Source organism: Protopterus annectens, chromosome 12.part0, assembly GCF_019279795.1.
Source record: "Protopterus annectens isolate FY-2018-M chromosome 12.part0, PAN1.0, whole genome shotgun sequence".
Classification (NCBI taxonomy): Eukaryota; Metazoa; Chordata; order Ceratodontiformes; family Protopteridae; genus Protopterus; species Protopterus annectens.
This window is the reverse complement of record NC_056746.1, coordinates 412635504-412662783: the sequence shown is the minus strand read 5'-3', so window position 1 is coordinate 412662783 and position 27280 is coordinate 412635504. Positions and strand designations below refer to the sequence as shown.

Genomic DNA, 27280 nt, shown 5'->3' with positions numbered 1-27280 from the left:
TCAAGAGAAAAGCAGTGAGATGGGCTGCTGGACAGGCTATCATCCATCCATGTACAGAATTTTTTAACTGGCCTACCTCTCTGCCACCGTGTATCAATTTCACCTTTACATAGGTTGAGTAGGCATTGAGAGGACTCTACAAGCACAGGCACATCCATACTTCTCTGCTTTCTCTGCTCCCCCAGCCTAGCATCAATGGCTTTTGCTGGAGCCCATTGAATAATGCCCCAACATGTCCCCCCCCCAGGATAGGCACATCCATGCACACATTCTTTCCTCCAGGATAGGCACTCCCACACTCCTTGTCTCTGTCAGATGCCTGAAATGCTTACCAAACATAGGTCACCTGTGCTGCAGTCAGGGCTTTATCCCTTTAGACCACTGGAGCAGGACTACTGAATAAATTAAATATGAGATTTGAGGGAACAGCAATAATGCATACTACAAGACAGAGTAGGATTCACAGTATGTTGTTTCCAGTTCATACACAGGACAGGCTATAGGCTACTTGATGCATATATGAAGTTGTAATTTTACAGATAACTATTTTATGGATAATAACTGCATTTATGGCAGTTGTATTTTTACCTTCAGTTGATAATTTAGGTGCAGTCCACCTTATAAGTACTTTTGCTTGTTAACTGAAGGGTTTGTTACTTACAAACTTTCTCTTTTGATTGTGCTATATATAATCTGCATTACTTTTCCACTATTTAATTATTTTTACTGTTTATTATTCTATTTTTAGTCCTGTGTAATATTGCAATTTTTCACACATTTTTGTACATTTTATTAATTGCAGAGTGCTATGTTAATAAATATACTTGAACTTGGAAAGACTATTCATTTTCTTTCTTTCTTTCTTTTTTGACATTATTTGGTAAATCATTGATTCTAGTCTTATTGTTAAGAGTTTAAGGCTTTTCTTGTGTTTGTGTTTGATATGTAAAGCTGCTGTAGGCATAATATGGGAGCTGCTCAGTGTAGAGAATAGCTGGCAGTTTATATTTGAAGTGAACTGTGACCTTCACACATGCAGTTATTCTTTTGCCTACGGCTTAATCTGCATTAGCAAAGCAGAAATGGATGGGCTTATACAATGTGATGCCCCATTTAGACTCAAATTGGAGAGTATTTATGCACCTGTCTTTCAGAAAATATTACCTCTGCTATCTCATTCTTAATCACACCTGAATTTCAAGAATCAATTGTGTGAGAAAATATGGTCACAGCCTGTGGGCTTAGCGGGGATGAATACAGTAGTCAAGAAGTGAATATTGGAAAGAACTGGGGCAGAAGCATGTTGAAATGTGCAGAAGGCACTTTAAAAAGGGTCAAAAAAGTAGAATATCTACAGATGAAAAGACACATTCTGTATGAATCGACATAAAGATGGATTCTCATAGACTGAATTTATTTATTTATTGCTTGGATAAATGGATTGTTCCTCAAACTGTTTTCAGCTACAGTCCAATCCAACAACATGTAAAATATTCAGTGGTAACATTAACAAGATTACTTTCAGTAAAGGTGTACTAAACATGAAATTTAATTTAGGTAGGACTTATCGATGTAAAACAAGACAAGATATACATCTTGTCTATTTTTATTCATTTGTTAACCAGGTCATCCAAGTAGGCACAAGCCTCTTTTTAGGAGCAACCCAGGAGCAGTGACTAGCAAAGAGTCACCCGACAGATAAGTCAAGGCCAAGGAAATGAAACAGGATGAAACCCATAAGCAGCTCATAGTCATAATCTTCACTGATAATGTGCTAGCAATAATTTATCAAACCATGTGTATTTGGTAAACTGTACATATATGGAGTCAACCAGCAAGAAAGCAGTTACAGTATATCAAATAATTGCAGTATGTTATCTGTACCAAGACTATATGCACCATAAAATTTCAGCGCACTGAAAAATCACAGGAAAAAAGAATAACTGTAGATTCCTGGGTTAAGGTCACAGACATACCTATCAACTTCTTACAGCAAGAAATCTAGACACAGCATGGTTTGGGAGGGTGGCCTAATGGTTAAGGTGTTTGCCTTATAAACAAAGTGCAGTGTTTGAGTCTCACAAGGGATAATTGGCTAGGCTTGCAAGGGCAGTTAGCTTAGTACTAAACTATGAACAAATAATTGGGGGACAAAAGGCAAAAATAGGGACACTTTTTACATAGTGCTCTTACAAACTTAGAAAGTTGATAGAATAACAGTTTTTGCATTAGCATGAATTTTCTAAAGGATATTAATTCTGAAAATCAAATGTCTGCCAGTATTTTCCGATGTCAGTCCTCAGTGATTTGCCAGTGATTAGCCCAAAAACTACAATTTTATGAGAAACAGACCAAAAATATGAGTCAAAATTCTGGACATTCTGTGAAAATCTGGAGATCTGAGAGCCATGGTCACAGCAGAGGTTGCAGAGATATAAACATTAGATGTTCAACAATGTAGTTAACATAAAATGCAAAGAAGACAAACATACAGGTTAAAGTATAACTTTGACTTACAGAAAAGGACAGGTCATCTCCTTCTAAAGCATGCACTTTGCTTAAACTAATGTACTTAAAAAAAACTAAATTGAAGGACTGCATGAGTTATAGTATTTGGATACAGTCATCTGCAAACTACTTGCATTGTTCAAATTAAAAAGACAAATGGTCTGGAAAATTAACTACATATTACAAAATCTTTTTTTTCTAAAGGTCGCCTGCACTTTAACCAGGCTGTTTGCATGAAACTTGATTTTGTATAGAGGGTGGGACTTCAACTACACTATAAGTTCAACTGATTGATGCTTGTCCTAAAACCTGAACTGCCAGTCTGGGAGCATTCTGCGTTTGCCTAATTCTTCAACCCCCAGTGAAAATGGTGGTGTTATATTATTTCTTTCAAGATATCGGCACATTGCAAATACTCTGTGCCGTACTTCTCCTGTTTTTTCTGATTGTTGTATCAGCCACATGGAAAACATCTCCATTCAGGATGCCTCCTGGTCCCTTTCCACTTCCTATTATTGGTAACCTACACATACTGGATTTGAAACGGCTAGATAAATCTCTAGAAAAGGTAAGACAAAAATGCAGAATAAAAAAAATTATCAGCTAAAACTGTGGTTGTTTCCATCAAGTTCACTGAAGCTTAATATAGTACAGGTTAAGCTTCTTAAACGGTGACAGAAATGAAATGTTGCTTTAAATCTTACACATCTTTCAAAAGCATTGCTTAAAACTTTAACTAACTGGGTCCTATGTATGGACTACTCTAGAGGTTTAGTACTATGAATTAAGGTTATGATCTCCAAACAGATTCCATCTGGTAGCACTGAGTTTGATTCACTCATTCACTATTTGCTTGCTGTAACTCTGCACAACTGATTAGTCAGTCAGTGGTCCAAGTCTCCTGAAAAGAAACACTTGTGATTAGTGGGTTTGCTTGGTTAATAAAAAATGAATAACACATATTCTTTCTTTAACACTGCTTGGTAACAGTAAAAACGGGGCAGAATGTTAATAATGTATTAGGTAAGGCTCAAATGAATAACTTTGGTTTATGAAGTCTGTGGCTTCTTGCCAGATTATGAAGTGACCTCAGAAAATTTTCTCCTGATTTCACTTATCTCCTTCTACTAAACCCCTCTGAGTGTCATTAGATGGAAGTTAATATCACTTAGCACAATGTCACTGCATTTTCACTGTACACACCGTATTGGGAGGGGGAGTTGTGAAAACCATTACAATGCCCTAGTCAGGAGACCACGTAACCATGCCAATGAATTCTGAAAGAGTGTATTATGCTGTGAGACAGTTATGTGTTTAGTGTGTGTCTCACTGGTGGTGCACAGCAGACATTGTGATGGAGAAGAAGATGGAGCCCAGTTACATATAAGCCACAGTTTCACACAGCAGTTGTATTTTTCCTGATGGCCACAACAGTTTCCAGAAATATGCATGAGCTACGGGACACAATCTTTTGCCTTTGAGGATGATATAATGTGCTTTCATGTTCTTTGCTGCTATTTATTATTTATTATTCTCTGTTGATACAGTATGTTTGTTACATATCACATCACTGCATTAACTGATACTGTTACCATGCTATACATTTAAAATGAGTTGGTGGCTTTACTTGTTTGCTATAGTGCATTCATGAATCCCTTTCTTACCTGATGTTTCAATGTCATTAGTTTCCCAAATTATATAACTTTTAAAAATTGCTTTAAAAATTAGGAGATTATTTAGCAAGAATATAATTGGGAAGGACATACAAAGCACTGATTTTCATGATAGTTTTGTGATAAGAAGATATAGTTCTACTCTCTTGTAGAATGTATGCAACTATAACATTCATAGGCTTCTGTGTTTGTATTCTAAACTGTTAGCCAAATTTATAGTCTCCTGCTATTAAGCAAATGTAATGTTCTGTTGTAGAAAGATACAGAATTGTTTCTCTGCCTACTCTAGCATCTGATACCAGAGGCTGAAGGACCCAGCTTCCATCTGGAGTATGCAAAAATCTAAAGGTAAACTAAAAACAGGACCAAAAAATTATTGAGCAGTACAAAAACACTTTTGCAGAATTTCTAGCCATATGCTGGGATGCAAAACAGGTGCACTCAAAAATAAACTTTATTAACAGAATGTCTGGTCAAGATGAAACTGAGAATTTTACCTTGCTTTTGAGTTTTCAGTTTGCCTACTACTGTGACTCTCTTTTGTTTAGCTTTATTTATTGCCAAAGAAACAAGCACATTCTTTTACACATTCCCTGTTTTATCCCTTTCAGAATCATAGGGAAGCAGGTGCACATCCCAGCATGTGGTGGGTACAAACCAGAGTACTAATTTTACCAAGGAATTCGTCTTTCATAGAATGCACTAGACATTAGGACATGTTTACGTTGTATGCACATACAGCCACACATACAGACAGCTACACACACACACACACACACACACACACACACACACACACACACACACACACGCACGCACGCACACACACACACACACACACACACACACACACACACACACACACACACACACACACACACACACACACACACACACACACTTGGTGTCACTCATACATCACATGCATGCATGTTGGTAAGTAAGAGCATTGTCAATACGTGTAATAGCATGTCTCTGGGATATGGTAAGAAAGTGGAGCACATGGACAAACCCTACTTGACCACAGGCAGGGCATTCATATTCAGTACAGATGGCACTCTGATTGAGAAAATTTCTGGAAAACAAAGCTATAAGGCAGCAACACTTTCCACTGCACTACAGTGCCTCCCTAAACTCATACATGCTTTTGACAGAATCTGGTATGCATTCTCTAACCTGTCTACCTTTGCAGGTAAACATATACCTGCTTATTATCATTCCCAACAATTGTCTCAGAAGTTGCCTTCGCAGTGGAAAATCTTTGCCAATTATAGGTAAAGCGGTTACACTCCACTGCCCTCATTCAATTCATCATCTACCTTACCTCTCACTGTTGCTGTCCTGTTAGGCATTGGACCACCACCAGCCTACTTTATTGCTTGGGCAACTTAGCATTTTCAGAAATCCCATGCCAAAACGTCAGCACATTTTTACATTGCTACTTTTTGAGTACAGATACGGGTTTTCTTTTCACACTGCATGCACAGTGTTGTCTTCAAAGTAAGAATGACACCTTACCTGGGATTTGAATCTGAATCAGAATAATGACAGCCATTATAATCTTTATTTAAGTTAAATAAGCTGTGAATAAACCCATATGTCATCTGCTGGATTGACATCTTGCTCACAGATAAGGCACAGGAAAACAAAATAAGAGAAGTCACCTCCGTAAAGAGACCAGTCACCATTGGAGTCCTCCATGGTTCTGTGCTGGGACCTCTCCTGTTTGGCATTCTCTGAAGTAAAAGCCAATACCAAAGGGATCTGGGTAACTAAGTTTGCAAATGACTGCAAGCTATGAGCAGTCATTGAATCCCCAAATGACTTAACCATCCTGCAGGACTGTTTGCCCCAAATTAATAACTGGCACTAAAATCATGGACTAAAACTAAATGCCCAAAAATGCAGTACACACATTCACAATATTCCCCTAAGAGTTGACCCAATTGTTCAGGATTTGGGAACTTATGTGGAAAGTGACCTAACTTTTGATCAACATGTTGCCATTGTTGGAAGAAAGATCTTCTATATTTCACAGCTTATAAACAAAGGGATTGTTTCTACATCTAGGGATGTCATTGTGTCCCTTTACTCAGCCCTCATTGGACTAGTCATTGAATCTAATGCTTCCTTTGATGTGTATCTGTCCAGACACATGCAACAACTGGAACATCCACAGAGATACCTTACTAAAAGGATACAAGGCCTAAACATGCTCTACATGGATCGACTCAAAGCCCTGTCTCTGCACTCAATGTCTTATAGGTTGCTAAGAGGTGACCTGTGTCGGGCATACAAATCATCCTTCAAACCAGTACTGAGGATTTACATCAGCAAGTCCAATGATGTCAGAAATACTTAGTCTAGGGATCTAAACCTCTTCTCCAACATCAGCAGAATGGTTTGGAGGGACATGTATCTTTCACAGAGAACACCTCTGCTCTGTAACAGACTCCCCTTCCACTTTAAACAAAGTTCATCCCTGTCCATATGCAAGCACAACTTGGATCTATGGATGGGAAACAGAAAGTTTACCAAAGGAATGCTACCTGTATTACTAATGGACAGAGGCATGGGTCCTGCCAAATTATCAGTGGTATGATCTCAGTTATTCTCATGAGGGGTACTGGATAATTAATGACCATGGGATGGGTAAGGGCAATTTCTAACTAAATGGGATAGGTTAATTCATACACAAAAAGGCAAACTGCCTACAATTAAAATAGCACGAGTGCAGATAGCCTAATACTTACCTATGAACTTGTGTCTTCAGAGGAAGCCATTATAACTGGAAATAAAATAGTCAAAATTCACAAAACTAGAAGGCTACATTTGAAAAATCTATTGAGGAATCATAGCTTCACCAATTTTCAATGAAATCTGGTCAATTTTTCAATATCCAACTTCACGGACTGGCATCTTCAGCCTGTTTTTTTTAATGCATTTTCTACTTACTAGGCACTTAAAGTGGAATTCCTCCTGGCCACCATGTTGTAACAATCTTGGAGCTGATTATAATAGCAGTCATGCGGGGAGCTTGTGTAGAGGGGAGCTAGCTCCTTGCAATAAAATAAGCTAATCATAAGTAGTTTTCACATGTGCTTTTTTCCTAAGACTATTTTGATAAATTTATTTTCATAAAATTGGTGTGGACTAATTTTTAAAAGCTAAAGCCAAAAGGTTGAGCATAATATTTTATGACATCACTTGAAGGCAACAAAGAGAAGATGAGCTTGCAAAGTATGTCTTGATGATATCATGGTCCAAAGAAATGCTTCAGTTTCAGATGTTACAAGAGTATATTGAGAATTTTCAATATCATGCAAACACATTGATTTAGTGTTTTTCATTTTTTCTTCAGATATCAATGCACCCATGTTCACTAAAACAATAGATGAGTGTGTGTGTGTGTGTGTGTGTGTGTGTGTGTGTGTGTGTGTGTGTGTGTGTGTGTTTGCGTATGTCTATGCCTGTGCATGTGTGTGTAAAATTCCTTAGTTATCTTGGGTGATTAGCTTTATAGATGTAATTAAAACACCACTAATAACTCAGACTTAGAAACAAAAAATTATAGGCAACGAGACTCCCAAATGGTAAACAGTTTAAAAATCTACAAATAATAGATTAGCTCTTTCATCTAATAATGTTAGAATTCATCAGATAGCAGTTAAAAAGTAATGTGAAAAATTTATACTCCCTGCAAGTCAAATGATTATCTAAGAGGCTTGAATTTAAGAGAAACATAGTAATATATAAAACCAGCAAGTAACAAACAAAGGTAATTTGATCATATGGTAACCTTGCCTCAAGATATAACAGTCATATGAGATGAAAATCATATGACTGATAAATGTAATGTTTAAAAGGCAGTATAACCAAAAATTGCACTGCTACAAATATTTTTCATATAATTTCATCTTCAACAGACTCATAATTGTTATAATGTCATTAAGACCAGGTGGGATCGTAGCATTGAGGTAGATCTGCCACTACAGTTCCCACTGCTCTAAAATGATAGACCAAAGGTCTCCCCTTGGGCTATGTTCCGCTTGTTCCAAAACTGAAAAAGACAAGTTATGGTCATTGCATAGCAACCAATGTTTATATACAGCTTTGGTGGCTTTTGTTTTTTTACTTCATAAGTATGCTCATAAATGTGCTGTTTGAGCTTGTGCTCAGTTTTTCCAGTGTAAAACTCAGGACACTGTTTACACCAGGCAGTGTATACAATGCCCTGGGTATGAAAATTATAACGTCCTTTGATCTTTATCTTCTTGTTATGCACTTGTATGCAGTCACATTGTAATATGTATTGGCACTGGTCACGTGCTGCATTTTGACATTTTGCCATTGACACTGGGGGGGAATTCAATAAAGCCTACATGATAATTTTGACCATGTCTGCATCATGGCATGATGCGGACACAGCTGCCAAAAGATTTAGATTCAGTAAACTCTGAGTAGAGGCACACACTCATGAGCAAACACGGAAACTTTCATAGCATGCAAATTACAGCATAAGTAGCTGAACTGTATGCTAATGAACAAAATCAACACAGTGGAGTGATTCAACAAGCTATAAATTAACCGCATAGACTCCATGCTCGTGTTGGCCATGTATGGGAAACTTTTCCGAATACAGCCACTCAAAGGAGTCTACATGGAAACTAGAGCAAGTAATTGTACATATATTTGTACAGAACAGACCCTAACATGTAACCCCACACACATATTATGACATTCCCAGACGTTGGATGCTAGAGAATTATATTAAAAAGAGCATGAATTCCTTATTAAGTGCCATGACATAAATGCCTCTTTGCACCCCACGCCCAAATGAACAATGCAATCATAACTAATGTAGACAGATAAAAGTGTAAACACCATGAAACATAGAATCCCAAACCTGAATTCCTCAATGCAGATACATACACCTGAGTAATACCTTCCCTTGACTGTACAACACTAAGTTTCCCTTCAGTTTCACTGCCTACACGGTTACCGACCGTGAAGATTCATGGCTGTCAACACGGTGAAGATGCAAATCAGGTCAAAACTCATTAGAATTGCTGAATCCCAAAAACTTGTAACTGTGTAGGGATGTTCACTTTGTGTATGCACTTCCACAATGGTCATGTTGAATGCATGGCAACAGTGAATGATCGCATGAGGGCGGTGTGTCAGGTTATACTTACAGAGGTGTACATGTAGGTCTGTGAATTGTAAAGTGCACGTAAGCAGTACACAATTCACAATTTCTGTGTCATCCTCTTTATTATTTGTTAAAATGTATCATCTCTATCTACATTACATTAAAAATGTATTTTTTAATTTTGTCCTAGTTTGCCTGATTCAGCACTTAGCGTAACCATGGAAAATGAAGGAATAAATGGCAGGTTTCACAGTACTCGTCACATAACTATTCCTGTGGCGGCATGTGTATGTGTTGGACTAGAGTATAGAAGGTCCTGGGTTCTACTACAGGGTCTGCAACCTCCTCTCTACTTTTTGAGCTGCATGTTTGCACGACATCACAGGCATGGATGAAAGTAATAAGTTCCCTTATGTTCAATGTATTTCAGTGTTGATGGGCACAGCATTGCTGCACATCTTGCACCAATGGACACTAACAGAGTTCATATATTCAGTAAAGTAGCAGATGTTCTTTCATAGCTGCTAATTACAGCATAAGCAAGTGATTTCAGTACAGTGGAGCTATTCAACAAGCTATAAAGCATCCAGCTAGCTTAAAATTCTGTTTTTTCCTGCATACGTCCATACCACGGGAGTAGACACAAGGAAATTGTAGGCCTGTGATGCTTCCAGCTAGTACTTACTTACCTAAATCATGTTAGCACATGTACGGAATAATTAAGTCCTGTAGATGTGTTATACCTTTCTTCAAGTCAACCTTGATGTATTTATTTCTATCATACAGGTTTGCATGGGTTACATATTATGTACATCATACTCCTGAGTGACCGCAGTGGGTTGGACCTTAATGAAAGTCCCACAGAAATATACTGATCAAGAATTCCCAATGATATGTACTACAAGCACTTAGTTTGATAGGCTTTCCTGTAATGGTGACGCACTTCATGTCCTGAAGGAAGAAAATGATCATGTAGCAGCTCAAGGCTGCAAATCCTGTGCAATTAAAGCAAGGAGGTTACACAAATGTTAATCTAACGAGAAAGACGTGCGACTTACAGAGCTTATTTAACCTGTCAATGCAGGGAGGTCAACTAGATAACAGCATTGCTGTATATAATAACCAGATGAGACATTTAAATTAACTGAAAGAGATATTTATAATGAATGTTGCATAACAAATACAGGCAGCATGTAGCCCTCTGAGAAAAATACTCATATGTTTTAAAGCCTGAAAACATTACTTGAGAACAAGGCAAAACAGGAAATGCAGCTCCATGTATAAATTCTTATTTGAAAAGCATTCCATTGAGAAAATAAAATGTTGTTACAAAAATTCTCACAGTTTGGTTGTTCAAAGTGCCTAGAAATGTGAAGGGGCTGATCTATATGGCTGGGATTGATCAAACAGGTTTCAGCCATTAGTGCTACCATCAATACTAACAGCTTGCTGGGAATGTTGGATCATCCCTGGTACACTTAGCAGATATTGGTACATTTGAGTAATGCAGTTAAGAAATCATACTGCATTCTATACAAGGAATGTAAGGGACAGTGTAAACATTCCATGTGTCATTTATTTAGTCCAATATTTAGTAAGAATGTGCCTGATGCAGTTAGCTGTTCAGTATCCAGTATGCAGCTATTAGGCTGTAGGCAATGGCAAATTGTGTGTTTGTTCCTATTAGCTGGTAGACATCAGACATGTTCTAGTGTCCTTTATCAGTATGTCTTTCCCTTGACATCTGTCTGCCTTGCCCCTCTAACTTGGAATCTACAAATAAGGGGGTGAGGAAGATCATTTTTAACAGTAGGTGTCATACAGAAGCAAAGAAAGGCTATCAGAGTGCCCCAGTTTAGTGCCATCCATAGAACTACATTGGGGATTTTTATGCTAATTTGGAGAAGGGTGCCATAACAGCTTTGAGCTGCTGGCATCATGAATATCACTTCATGCAAGCAGTCAGTTAGCTTTAGTCCCCTTTGCCTTTATGGCAAGTTGTTAAGCACTCATAGCACTAAATATTCCACCCATTCCAGCTCAGAGACAGTAGCCCAACCTCCAACTCAGAATCGATCAATTGACAGTTGCCACTCCTTGCCATCCCCCTGTCTAGCTTCTGCCTAGCTCATTCAGTGCCCTTCATGCCAAAAAGCCAGATTTTTTTTTTGTAAAAAAAAATTCTGACACCATTACTGTTGAAAGATTGTCTTGAAAATGCCTTCAGTAAGGGATGTCCAGCTAGTTGTTTAAGTGGTTTGTGGTAGCATTGCAGTTGTGTTTTTACATTAGGAGGACTGTGTTTATTAATTTTGTAGCAGGAGGTGTTTTCCTGGTCTATCTTAGCTGGGTAATCCATAAAAGGACTCATAGTGTAGTCATTTTATTGGAAAGAGGGCTCATTAGTTAGCTTTCTGTTTTTATTTTCTGTGCTGCTATACATTTTGCGCATTATCATAAGTTAGCAGTGCCCTGTGCAGTAGCAAACACCTACAAAGAACTGTTCAAAAACTGTACTCTGTAAAACAGTAATATAGCACAAATACCCTTGTGAATCAATTGGCAATACCTACAGGTTTAGTTCAATGCAGTATAATGTAAACATTAATGTTAGTAGAATTTAATGCTGTTAAGCATAATCTGTTCCAATAAAGCACCCTTATTAGCCTTCTAACCCTAATACACCTCTCTCTTGTAGCTCACAAAACAAAAGAATGGCCATTATAGATATGCAATTTCTTAACTTCTCTGTAGCCACCTTAGTGAATATGGGCACCTTGAGAAAATGTAGCAACAGTCTCATGTTTACTGACAAGTGGCAACCACTTCATCCTTAAAGAAACAGACACAGTATGTGAGAGGTGTACTTCTACAATGACACTGGAGGCTAAAGTCTCACATGCAAGTACACATTATGTTGTCAAAACCACGTACACAACACATACCTCACATCGTACACAACACCTGCCTCATATCGTGCACAACACATACAGAGACTAACATATACTGAATCACTTAAAAGCAGTCTTTTTAAAGAACTAAGATTGCATAGCTCACATGTTATCAAAGCTGTGCCTCAGCAAGCTCAAAGGCACTCAGAAAAAACAGCACCTAACACTATACATACTGTTAGTCTCAGCAGGTTCCTAATACAAAACCCCAAAGGCAAGCAAACACACTTCCTATGACTCTGATCATAGGGAACACCATTGTAAGATATACTGATACTCCACTAACCAGGCTAAACAAGGTGAAGATTCTGTTAGTTGCTTATCTGGAGCCAGAATCTGCTAAATCATGCACGTCATTACCCTACAGGTACCAGTACGATTTCATTTTAGTCCATGTAGGTGCAAATTACCTGAGATGTACCTCCCTGGACTATATGAAGAGAGACATAATTGGGCTTTCAGACTATGTGTCTCAGACTAGTATGAGCTTAGCACTGAGGATGATGCCGCAATATGAGCAAAAAAGTATTGATTTCAACAACTGGCCATCTTTCTGGTGTCATTCTAAGGGGGTCCAATATTTGTCAGCTTAGGAGGACATGGTTAACAGACCATGTTGCTTTGCTAAGGAGGGTCTGCACCTCTCCACTCTAGGCTTTTGAAGACTGGCTAAAATTTTATCCACATCTATAGTGCCTTTTGTATGGCAATGCCAAATTGACAACCCTACTAACATAGCAAAATGAACTCAACTGAACCCTACAGTGTTACTGCTCAATGCCAGGAGCCTAAAAAAAAAAAAAAAATATATATATATATATATATATATATATATATATATATATATATATATATATATATATATGGGATCCATACAGATCCCCGAATGCACTTTCTACTGAAGCAGAAATCACTGAGCATACTTAACTGAAAGTGCTGTTCACCGAAGCAGCAATTTCTGATAAGTATGCTCGTTGTGCCGGTAGTACTACGGTGCGGATAAGCGAAAATTCCCTTTTCACCACTGTAGTGTGACCTCAGAGTGAGAATATTAAAGTAGGGGTGTGTGGGGGGCACAGCCCCCCACATGGAAGTAGGTTTAATGTTGTTTTTTTTTTCTTTTAAACATACTTTACCGTAAGTGCTTTTTCGGTGAAAGTGCTTTCGGTAAAGTATGCTCAGTGATAATGGATTCGGACTTTTGATCTTTCGATCAACAAAAGTCCTAGATCCATATATATCTATATATATCTATACTCCCTTCACTTTTGAATATAGACATCTGTGCAGTTACCAAGACATGGTTTAAAGCAGGGAGTATCACGGCAGTGCAAGGTTTCAATGCCTTCCACACTTTTAGACCAGTAGCTGCCCATTAAAGGGATAAAGGAGAAGGTGTCTCAATACACATCAGTAACAAGCATACCTCTAGGGTTGCCAAACAGGATGACTCGCTGGAGTTCCTCCATGTGCGTATCACCATAAACAAAATCCTGTGCCATATTCTAGCCAGCTATAGGACATTATTTATGTCTCAAGAAGCTCACAATGCATACTTGGACCTACTGGAGAAATTTACCATCCAATCTAACATCCTATTCACAGGAGACTTTAATTACCCTTCTATAGACTGGGAATCCTACTAAACTTCAAATCTGCAGGCACAGAGATGCCTGCAATTCATACATACAAATGCCCTTGCTCAAACAGTGAATACACCCACTAAAGGCTCCGACATACTGGAACTCATGCTTACAAATATGGGAAAATGCTGCACCCCCCCAATGTCTCATTCTCCCTGGTAAGGTCTGACCATAAAGCTGTCTCCTTTGAAATCAAAATCAACTCCATAACCCCAGTAAAACCAGTAACAGTTAGGAACTATTCCAAGGCAAATTACCTTTTATTAAATGATGGATTGTCAAAATTCAATGTCCCTTCAATCCTAGAGAACACAGCAACCTATGCTGAATTGCTCTCAGAATCTCTGTACAGCCATGTTATTGGCTGCATAGAGGCTGCTGTACCTACCAGAACTAAGCCCTAGAAAGAAACTACCATGGTGCTATCTCAAATTAAACACGACACGACAATAGGTAAAAAAAATATGGCTAAAATCAGGAAAGGCAATTCCCATAAAGATAGAAACTCTCTCATCAAAGTAAATAGGAAACTAAGAGGCCTAATTAGGTCAAGCAAAGCCAACTTTGAGACTAAGATACCCTCCCAGATGAAAGATAACCACAAGACCTTCTACATCCATGTCAGAAACCTCTTGGGCAGCACACAGCAATGTGCTGAAGTGGAGGTTAATGGTGCAACATTCAATGAGCCTGGTGATACAGCAAACCTGTTTGTTAGCAGGCAAATTAATTTCAAGCTTTATCCCATCTCACCCCCAACCATCCCCTCAAAATACCCTCAAACACAACCCCTCCATCTATAACTAGGGAGTATGTACTAGCTGCACTCACTAAAGCCAAGAACACAGCCACGATCTTCCCAAATAATATCCAAGGGTGTCCCCTGAACAGACTAAAATATGACTTATCAGGATCCCTGGAGTCATTGTTTAACTATAGTCTTAAAACAGGATTTATGCTACATGAATGGAGTACTGCAAATGTCATCCTCCTTCATAAGGAAAGACCTTCAGCATATCCTGGAAACTACAGACCCATTTGTTTGATTAGTCTTATTTGCAAAGCCATAGGAAGAATTATCATGGAAATTATCAACAGGGACATAGGAGACATCCAGACACTGGATCCATCCCAGTTTGGCTTTGTCAAAGGAAGGTCATGCTTATTGAATCTGGTGGACTTCTTTGAAAAGATCACTAAGGCAATGTATGAGGGGAAAATGGTGCAAACTGCCTACCTAGATCTGGCTAAAGCATTTGATACAATACCCCAGTTGGGCATTGTCAACCAACTTATGGAACTAAGTATAAACTTAGAATAAATGTAGAATTTCTACAGCTATCAGCCAAAGCTATTGCATATCCCATTTCCATTCTGATCAATAGAACTATTACCGAAGGGCACATCCCTATCTTATGGAAAGTCTCTCATATTATCCCCCTCCATAAAGGTGGACACTCCACTGAACTCTCTAACTACTGCCCCATTGCCCTTCTTTCTCCTTTGTCAAAGATCATGGAGAAATGCATCCACAGGCAATTACCTGACCACTTAACCCATAATAACTTACTTTCCAGCTGTCAACATGGTTTCAGACCTTCTCACAGCACTACCACTGCCCTCCTTTCCTTTACTGATTGCATAAACAAAAACCGCAACTTTAATAATCTTTCCTCTGCACTATTTATTGACCTGTCTAAAGCATTTGACATGGTAAATCACCAGATTCTCATCAACATACTCAAATCCCTGTCATTAGATGCACCTTCCATAAAATGGTTCCAGTCCCACCTAGATAAAAGACAACAAGCTGTACTTTGACACAAGACTCTATCTACCCTCCTGGCCATTACCCTAGGTGCCCTCAAGGGTCCATAATAGGACCTTTCCTCTTCTCCATTTTTATTAATGACCTTCATCTAGCCATCCCCCAAGCCACATGCATACAATATGCTGATGACTCCACACTTATATGCTCAGCCAAATCCATTTCTGAACTTCACTCTCTTACCCAGAAGGTATTTAACACAGTTGAACAATGGTTCACACAGCGTTGCCTTCTTTTGAACCCCCAAAAAACTAAACTCCTCCTCTTCAATTCTACCCACAAGTCCTCTCCTTCTGATTTCTCAGTTACACCCACCAATGGTACCATTATATCACCAGACCCAACCACCAAACTACTGGATATCACCATTGACAACAATCTGAACTTTGACATCCATATCAACAATACTATAAAAACTGTCAACAAAAAACTTGGCTCTCTCTATAGGATTAAACCCTTTCTTTCACCTACAGCCAAAACAACTATAGCTCACACTCATCTAATGTCTACACTCCTCTATGCCTCGCCCATTTTTACTAAGCTATCTAAAAATAACCTCAGTAAATTGGAAATGTCCTACAATAACATTGCCAGATTTGCTACAGGCAACCCATTTAAAACCCACCATTGCATTAATATAAAGCAGCTAGGATGGCTTGAACTACAAAACCTGATTAAATTCCACCAACTAATCATTGCCCATAAAACTCTTTATAAACCTTCCAGTACTCCTAGTCTGTCTAGCCTCATCACCCCCTATAGAAATCTGAAGTCCTTACGGTCTTCACACAGACTTCTTGTACACACCTCTAATCCTAACAACAAGGCTGGGGATTCCCTCTTCTCCAATGCTGTCGGAAAATCCTGGAATCTTCTCCCCAGTGACCTTTCCTCACTTTCCTCTTTATCACTCTTCAAAAAACAGACTGAAAAGTTTCCTCAGAACACACTGGTTATGCCCCTGTACTAAACCTGACTACATATCTATCTGTTCATACTTAGCTCTGCCTATCCCATACTACTCATGAACTGTTATACCTTCCTTATTGACTATAAATATTTTCTTCCTCTAAATTTACACTTTGCCCAACCTCTGTGGATACTTTTAATTGAGAGAATTGTTTATTTTAATACAATTAACCTGTCTTCTTTGTTTCTTTGTTATCTGTCCTTTTGTCTTTAACTGTTGTTTGTCTTCTTCTTTATTATGTATTGTACCTGTTTGTTGTATTGTGCATGCATTCTGCACTGTTAGGATTTTTGTCCTCGCTAAATTTTCTGTTTTAATCTGTAATATGCATTGTAGCTAAGACTATCGCTGTTATTCATTTTTTGTTGTTTTCTTGTTTCTGTCTTGGAGCTTATCGCCCCAGGCCTCTACTGAAAATGGACATACATCCAGTTAGACTAGCCTGGTCAACAAATGTAAAATAAAAATAAAAATAAATAAACCCCTTTATAGCACTCTGGATAGCTAGCTGACTAGGACCCAGGAAGTTAGAACTGGTGAGGCCACTTCCACAAAGAGGCCAGTCACCAGTGGAGTCTCCCACGTATCTGTGCTGGGCCTACTCCTCTTTGGCATCTACTTCTTGGATATCAAAGCCAGTGTCAAATGCCTTTGGCTGACCAAGTTTGCAGATGATTGCAAACTGGGAGTAGTCATTGAATCCCCCCATGATGAGAACACCCTTCAGAAAGGTCTAATACAAACAAACAACAAGTCATGGATTAAAACTCATTACCAAGAAATGCATTATAGTACTTTCTTTGAAGTTTACCACTCTGGGTAACTATGCCATCAATAAAATAACCTTGCAACTTGATTCAATAGTCAGAGATCTAGGAACTCATGTAGATCGTAACCTCATTGTCAACCAACATGTGTCCAGAGTAGTAAGAAACTCCTTCTATTTTGCTCAATTTATAAGCAAGGGCATGTGATCTAGGTCCAGAGAGGTCATCATACCATCCTATGTTAGACCCATCATGGAATATAATGCCCTCTTTGGTATTTACCTGACCAGGCACATGCAGCAACTGGAATGTCCACAAAGGCTGCTTACAAAAATAATACAGGGATTAAACACAATGTCCTAAACTAATTGCCTCAAAGCCCTGTCTTTATTTGGTATCCTACAGATGTTTGAGAGGTGATTTTTGCCTGGCATAACAGGGTATCCTTGGACCCTGTTTTGATGAACCTTTTGCACATCCACAAAACAAACACCATCAGCACTACTAGACAAAAAGACCTACATTTTGCTTGCAATATAAATAGGACATGTTGAAGATACAGAAAGGGCTCTCAGAGAATTCCCATTCTCTGGAACAGGCTTCCCATCCATGTGAAGCAGAGTTTCTCCCTATCAATATTAAATTGCAACTTGGACCAATGGATGGGTGAATTGGCTTTTATGCCTCTGATGGACAGAGGCAGTCAGTATATCTTCCCTTATAAATCAAATATAAATCAAATTTGTGGGTCTCATTTGAGTTGCACAGCTAGGCTTTTAATGGCCCTAGTAACCACCTATGAACCTATGAAATATATTATATCAGGTGACTCTGAAAATATGTGCTTATTCCTAAGAACGCCTCTTTCACTGATAACTGCTGGAGCCTTGATAATATGTTATCTATTTTGACTTCAGATCATGCTATGGGACCCTAAAATCATCCACAAATATACTTACTATAGAAATGTCAGTTTCTCTCCAAGGCACCGTAACATTTATATGGTATAAAAGTTCTAGGTCCTTTTATCCAGGTGATTTTACTCTATAATTTACATCACATATATTTTCTCTAACTTCAAAGTGTCCTTACCAGTTTCCAAGGAACTTATTTTGGCAGTGGATATTAACACAAGTACTTGGTCTCCTGGTTAAAACTTCCTGAGATGAGAATTATTACATACTGTCTGTTGGGTCTCTTGAAATCTCTCTGTGTGCTCTTTTTCCTCATTAATTATGGTTTCTGAGCTATCCCATATGACTGCAAAATGCTCAAACATGCTTTTAAAGGGGTATATTCCTCCACCCTTGTTTCTTTGGCTATATCCAGAAAACCTCAAGGAAGTCTGTAGCATAGCAGTTAAAATGGAATAAACCCTGTTGAACCTTGAGTACCACAGCTGTGGCAAAGAGAAAATGAAGCTTTGTGCGAACATCATTACAGGTGCCATAAAGGGATTTGGGACAAACAAATGGCTCAGTATTTGTTTCTTATCTTTAGACACTTAGAAGAGTGAGTCATTTCTTAATCCAATGTATCATTATGATATGGGGCTGTTCTGTTCACTTGTCACCCCTTCCACCCTTGCTATATTCTCTCTCTAGTGCTACTTAGTGCCTTATCCTCCTACTGTGCCTTTTTTTGAAAGTTATATCTCTCGCCTGTAGGTCCACCAGGTGAGCATTGTTTTGATGAGTATTCTGTAATGAAGAGGGGCTGTTACTTTTTTCCCCATAAATAAACCCTGTGTTTTCCTTTTCATTTAGTTTGTCTTCTACAAAAGATAAATCACAAAGTTAATTTTCATATGAATGGGCTACTGGTAGTAATTATTTTGGTTTCTCTATCCTTAGAGTTCAACTTCTTTTTCTGACTGGCTCTCTGGTTTGGTGTAGCATGGAGAAGCTTATGACTCTGTACAGATTTTGTTTCTTTTATTTAAGCATGAGATTATTCAATCTCTACCCCTATTTCTGTCAGTGTACCTGTAGCTATCTGACCATCCCTGTCAACTTTTTTGTTAATTTAACAATAGCAGCCCTTTGTCTAAACTGGGGTCTATATTAAATCATCGAACGCTTAGAAAAGCGAATGATGATTTATTGGCCCCATGTAAGTGAAAGCCCCCCACACCCCCTGACATGGGGGGCTGTGCCCCCCCCCACACCCCTACTTAAATATACCAACTCCAAGATCACACTACAGTGATGAAAATGGCAAAGTAACGGTCGCGGCCAAGTGATTTCTTAAGAATTTACTTATATGCTGCTTCGCCATTTTGCCTTTTCAAGTTAGATCAAGATGCATTCGAAAGAATGTGTCTTTGGTCATCTAATAGGAACCCCTAAACTGTGTTACAGGTTTATACATCCCTTTCATCCAGAGATAAATTTTGGATCTTTTTGAAGTTTCAGGTTCAACACATTTTTCTTTACTGGGGATTTGTATCTATGCTAATTGAACACCCTCCTCCCTAAAACACACACACACACACACACACACACACACACACACACACACACACACACACACACACACACACACACACACACACACACACACACACACACACACACACATTTTTCATATTTCTTTGAACTGAGGAATGTCTTGTCCACTTATCACACCAAGGGTTGAGATAAGCACTAAAGTTCCTGATACAATACTTTGCATGGAAACATTTTCATTTCTACTTGTGTTATGGAACACCATTTTTGTTCCCACGTACACACGTTACTTCACTTTTCTGTGTACCAGCTGTTTTGATTTTGCAGACATATTTTTGATATAACTAATGTAATTATGCTTCCTGAATCTAACTACCTTTTCATTTCTTTTCCATCTACCACAATGGTACTTTTAACTAAGTCAGTAGCAGGATAATGACAAAAATTAGACAAAACAGATCTAGTAGACAACAATACATCATGTTCCGTAAGCCTGCATTCAGATAGAACTTGTTTAGCAGTTGGTGGTCTAACATTAACCGTCTTTACAGCCACTATAATGTTACTGTTAACTGTGTTGTACTTTGTTCTGCGACCTTTTTTAGAACACTTAAATCAAATCGATTCAGCTGGTAGCATTTTTTCCTTACAGACAAAGACACTTTCTTAGTTGAGATTTATTGTTAGCCAGTGGTGCTTGCAAGTCTGAGTTAGAATTTACATTTTCACCAACAGTAAATGTACCAAAATAACTACTTGTGACTTCTGTTCGCTTTGCGAAATTCACATTTTTATATTATTAGCTAATGCCATCTTAAATGTATTTGAAACTAATATTTATAAACAGTTTCTGACACAATTTATACTAGATTCCAACCACAATTTCAGAATATATATTAAATCAGCCATCTACAGCTTTATTTGTTTGCCTTTATAAAATGCCCAGTTGAGAAATCTCAGTGATCCTGCCTCAGAAGAAGCATCATTCCTAGCCACAAGTCCCCCCCCTCTCTTTTCTCTATTTTTTTTCATTTATTGTTTGGGTGCACTATCACTCTTCAAATCCTATGCTTTTAAGGAGACCCCAATCAAGTGTGAGGACAAGATCCTGGCCTACTTATTTTGAAGCCAGTTCTGCTTAGCTGCAGATCTCTTGAAACAACCAGGTATGTCTCTTCTTCACTAAACTTTATCATTGGTATACTGCGATTGTGGTGTCATCAAGGTATCAGGTTGCCTGGCTATCATGGTGATTTGCTGTTGGAGGCAAAGTAAAGGCTTGTTAGTACCAGAACGTCTCTAACATAGGCTGTGTAAGCATTGATCACTGGATGTGTTCCTCACTTTAAAGGCTGCAGTAGTCACTTAAATAGCATTGTTAGAGTTTTCTAAAATCACGACCAACTTTTCCATTTTTATAAGAACATAGCTGTTGCAGTACACACTAGTTTTTGGAACACAGAGGTGTTAACACAGCAGTGAGTTATTGTAAGAATTAACCATTTTCAGTGACATGAGAAATCTTTAATGAGTACCAGAACAAATTTCCCATAGGCATAGGGTTTCTGTCTTCTTTACACAACACAGGTTTAGATGAGTCAGTAATTTGAGAAAAAAAATGACTTACGCTTTACTAATCAATACTTCCTCTTTCAGATGCAGCATTCACTTACAAAGGCCTGCATTGCAGTTTGTGGGCATTGCAGAAACAAATCAGGTAGACTACCTTGGCATACAGGAAACATATGAAGTCACAGATTGAAGAAAAACTGTAATCTTTATGCTGTCTGAAAACCACCAATGTGCCATTTTGGTTAGGCTTGTAGTTACAGAAACAAACAAAGAAGGCACCTTTGTAATAGTTACTTAAAGATCTATTTACACGGATAATGAAAATAATTCTTTGTTATAGCATAAGGAGTGGATAAAAGACTTTCGGAGTCTAGTTCAGTAGTTCAGTACACACTCTCTGGTCAGTTTTCAAAGCAATTCGGTACTTTCAAGTCTCAGTCATTCAACTATTTTTGCTATTCAGGTAGGTGCTTCCTTCCCTCTCAGGACAACAGCTTCTTAAACACTGTTTTGGTTCTCTTCTCAGGGAAAAAAAAGCTTCACAAGCACAACTTAAAATTCTACAAGGCAGTACAGGTTGCCTACTCTCTTCAGCCTTAACCATCTGGAGATTCCTTCACAGAATCCTTCCAAGACTCCAGATGATCAAAATTCTTCCTTCTTCTTCCAATAGCAGTCAACTTCTACTGCCAGAGGCAGCTTGTTCCCCTTACTCTGACTTGTCGGTCTAAAATGTCTGTACTTTCCCTAACTTTCCATGTAAAGCCAATACATCATCCTTTGAATATGCAGCTGGCTCCATATTGCTCTCTCTCTCTCTCTCTCTCTCTCTATATATATATATATATATATATGCATATGGTAGCAGTTAATGTCGACTGCTCAGTTTGTCAGTTATGTTAATTGCAGTTTCTTTCCACCGAAAGTTTACTTTATCGAATATCCATGGTACTGAAAAAGATAGGTAGATGTGTGTGTGTGTGTGTGTGTGTGTGTGTGTGTGTGTGTGTGTGTGTGTGTGTGTGTGTGTGTGTTTGTGTCAGTGTCTGTGTATGCATGTTTGTGGGTTAGGTTAGAGTTAACGTTAGGCAAAGGAATAGTTTGAGGGTGTGTATGTGGGTCAGAGTGTGTTTGTGTGAGTATTTGCTTTTTAGAATTAAAGTTAGGTTTAAGTTAGGTGACCTCATCAAGTTACAGTAATGGGATATTTTTCCTGTTTTCATGAATACAGACAACCTCAACTGTGTTCTTTGTATGAGTCCTTTCTTTTACATACCTACTTCACTCTTGGTTTAATTTCTCCAAGTCTTTTGCATTTCTAATACCATGATGAGAGCAGACCATATTCATAGGTCAAAGCATGACTAAAGTTTGTGAAATTAGTATTGTTTCAATCTTTGATGTTAGCCAAAAGTGCTTTTCGCAGTTCCCGGAATGTGCCCAGAACTGACTCTTTCTGTAAATCATATGATGTTACATGTATCAGTAGCATATCTAACTATGATTGTATATTCTTTTTTATGAAACCCATTGCTCTTGCTATTGTTATTGGAACTGACTGTTTATCCTTACCCTCATTTCTGCCTGCAAATACTGGTATTTAATGACTGTGTCTCTCTGTACATATAACACTGTAATCACTGGGTGTAGTAATTTAAATGATCACTTCTACTTTTGTCTTCTTTTCATGGACTACTATATCTGTTTTTCTTCACATCTATTTTTTGAACAGTTGGTAATGGGTGATCTCATATGATATAAACTCTATCATTCTCTATTTGTGACTCATGTATTCAATTCTTCTCAACTACATCAATATTGTAATGTTTGCACAATCCCCAGTGCAACAATCTTGCCAAATTATTATACTTTTCAGTATACAGGCACTCTGCCATTAGTGGATCACAACCCACAGCAAGACACGTGACTGTTTCCAATTCTGTTTTACAGATCCTGCATTTGCCTGCTTCTCCCAAATGTTCAATGGACATTGTAAACCAATGTGTGTTGTCCACTGTTCTGGGCCACCAATATTAACCGTTCATCTTTTGGTTTAAATTTACCTCTCTTTAACCATTCCTGAGTCAAATCCTGATCAATATGAGGTTGCTTCAGTTGTTTTCTGTACTTACCACAATATTTATGTATTTTCCACATTTCTTGCCTTCTCATCTGATGGTTTTCCTTCCATTCTTTCTTTTGATTTTTGGCACATTCCAGTGCTGCCTGATTTTTATCTACTTCTGGTTTGATTTCCATTCCTGCTTGACAGTAAGCCATCTTAGACTTATTTCTTTCATGCTTTAAAACTTTCAGTATATTTGTCTTTGGTGAGGTCAGCAGCTATGTATGCAGTCCTTATGACTGCACATCTATATATGTAATCAATTTCAAGTAGGCCCATACCTCCTTCAGAAAGAGGGACATATAATCTTGGTATACAGTGATTTTTATATATCATTTGATAAGAGTGAACCATTTTTCTTGTTTTTCTGTCCAACTGATCCAGTACATTTTGGGAGTAGTCAAGCTCACCAAAACTGTCAGTGAAAACAGAAAGAGGAAATTAATTTATAGTTTGGACTTCATTCTTAGATGTCAGGGCTGCTTCAATATTAGTTTTAGTCTTCTGAATTATTGCTTATCCAGTTTTATTTGCATTTGTTCATGTTTTATTGCTGATCATTCAGGTCCCAAATATTTATACATTCCTTGCTGCTCAAGTTCCTTTGTATCTCATTCCTGTCCTAAACTGGTGTTTTCTTGGTGCTGCAGCTTTTCTCAGCACCAAATTATAACCAAGACCTAATCTGTTAAATAGCTTAATGGGTTAAGGTAAGACAAAATAGCAGCGGTGACAAAGAATCACCCTGGAATATCCCCCTTTGAATATTTATCCTTGGAATAATAATTTACCCTTTATCATGGCTTAACTTGGCTTAACTTGTCAAGTGTTTGTCAGGACTTAATTGCAAAGTGGTTTGCCACCATTTCATAGTCACTGTAATATAATTGATCAATGTGGGGTGTGTCATACACTCATGTATCCATGAATATGGGATGCTATCAAACTAACTTTTGACCTCTTTTGTAACCTCAACTGATTCAGATGTTTGATTAGTTAGTGTACTCCTGAACTACAAGAGAACTTACAGATCTATGTATAACTAAAATTACTATGTTCGTGTGTAAAAGTTCATAATTCTCAAACCTGTTACATATTCTGGCATATCCAGAATAGCTTTCTGCAAGAGTTTCTGCATAAAGTATATAAGTGTCAAAGTAGGTAACTGTTCTTGTACAAAAGTGTTTAATTGTCAAAGTCACGCTGTCTGTATGTATGTATCTATGGAGCTTTTATCACCAGGCCTCCACTGAAAATGGGCCAAAATCCAGACAGACTTTCCCGGTTAACAAATGTAAAATAAATGAAAGAGATGCCGTATGAAAAAAATGGCAAACCACTAAAACTCCCACCTTTTTCCAAGGTTATATGCAACTCAGAAATTGTGTAAAAAAACTTATTTTGGATAAATGCCAATATTTCACTAAATTCCAAAGCTGTCACCCAAATGACCCCTAAAAATTCTGGATTACTATCAACTCCCTGCTCCACGCTGGTTCTCCTACCATCCCTAACCCTTTCCCCTATCACTCTCCCTCTGAAACTGCAGACTCACTCAAGAAACACTTCACAGACAGCATCTCTAAACTCCTACTTTCTGGTAACTCTGCTCATCCCAACTCTTCTGTGTCACCCACACCTCCCCCTAAACCTCTACGCTCCTCTGTCTCTCAGCCTTTTACCTTGTGACCTGTTTCTACTAAATATATAAAATCTCTACTTCTTAAACTAAAACCATGCTCTCCGTCCACTGATAACCCCCCCCCCCAATTTCTGAAAATTGCTGCTGACTCTCTTGCATATCCTGTATCTATCAATCAACTGCTCCATCCAGGAATCTACCGTACTGGAAATATGGAAATCCTTCTATACCACTCCTCTGCACAAAGGTGGCAACTCTGTTGAACCTAACTATAGACCAGTCACTATTCTCTCACCGCTAAGATCCTTGAAAAATGTATACATACTCAACTACTGCCCTATCTCATTCACGAAAATCTCTTCACCCACTCACAACATAGTTTCTGCTCTAAACACAGAGTCTCGACTGCCTTACTATCCTGTATTCAAAAGGTTACAGAAGCTAGGGAGAACAACATCCTCATCTCCTGTATATTCCTTGATTTCTCTAAAGCCTTCAACACTGTGTCTCATCCCATACTTCTTAACAAACTCTCAGACCTAAACCTCTCTCCTTCTACTCTTGGCTGGTTCCAATCCTACCTTACTGGCAGAAAACAAGCTGTTGGATGGCAGCAGGCTTTCTCACCCTTCCTTGCTGTTCAAACAGGAGTACCCCAAGGCTCCATACTTGGACCACTCCTTTTCAACATTTTTACCAACAACCTACATTCATCCTGCAGTGTCTCATCTGTAATACAATACACATACGACTCTGCTCACTTATCTATCTCCAATACTATCTCTGAACTACACACACTAACACAGAATTCCTTTATCTCTGTTGAAAAATGGCTCAGAAATAATCAACAAATCCTTAACCCAAATAAAACTCCTTCTCTTCCTACCTCAGACATTCTCTCACCTTAAATCCAACTATTTTCTTTCCTCCTTAGATGGCACCACCATCTCCCCTACCACACACACCAAACTCCTTGTTGTAATAATTGATGATCGACTAAAATTTGACTTGCACATACAACAGGCCATAATAAAAAAAAAAATAACCCAAAAACTTGGACTACTTTATATGAATAAAAAGTTCCTCACTACTGCCACTAAATGCACTCTTGCACAGGCATTTATCTTACCTAGTCTTCTATACACTTGCCCTCATCCTTACCAATATCCAAGCTACCTCAATGCAGAAAATGGAGCAAACATACAACAAAATTGACAGATTTATTCTAAACCAACCCCTTTCATCGCATCACTGCCTCTCAATAAACAAACTTCAGTGGCTGGAATTTCTGCACCTTCTTCTACAATTGCAACTCCACACTATCTTTTCCATACTCAACAACCCCTCTCCCTGCCCTGCTCTTGCCTCCCATGTTGCCCTGGGCCTCTCCAGAGTGCTGATCAGCATCTTTTCTCAGTTTACAAATCCAAAAGGAATATTGTCAAACTACTTTACAAACACTCTGTCTCACTAAATTGGAACAAACTCCCTCTCCATATTAGATCCAACCTTTCCTTTCCCTGTTTTAAAAAGGAGCTTAAATCCCACCTACTAAATGTGAAATTATGTCATTGTCTTGACCACACATAGTCGTAGTCTGTCCTACTGTATAACCCGTTGCATCTCCTAACTTTCTTTCTCTGTTAGTAATTTCTGCTTAAACTAACCTAAACCCTCAGCTCTACTACAATAGCTCTACTATAGTCCCCTCCTTTCTCTTCCCCCTCTCATTCTCCACACTATTTATCTTTTTCTACTCCACTTTCTATCAATGTCTGTACATTTTCCTTCTTTTGCACAATTATCCTTTTCTTTTTGCTCTTATATGTAGCAAATTTAGACCACTGCTATCAGTGCAACCCTAGATGTTCATATTTTTTCTTTTGTTTTTCTCTTTATAATTAATTTTGTATTTGCATTGTTATTTTTGATAGTTTTTGTCCTGTATGTTTATCGTTGCTTATGCTTGCTGGGGCTCTTTCCCCTTGCATCTCCACTGAAA

At 38.3% G+C, this 27280-nt stretch overlaps 1 protein-coding gene across 1 annotated transcript in view; it reads left to right on the top strand.

Annotated features, from left to right (window-relative positions):
• The first annotated feature begins 2874 nt into the window (after positions 1–2874).
• The window catches only part of LOC122817331 (cytochrome P450 2K4-like), a 380734-nt gene continuing 356328 nt past the window's right edge, over positions 2875–27280 (top strand). The window contains exon 1 of the mRNA XM_044090547.1: positions 2875–3076. Coding sequence (XP_043946482.1) covers positions 2876–3076 — 201 coding nt within the window. The 5' untranslated portion in view covers position 2875. The remainder of the gene's footprint in view (positions 3077–27280) is intronic.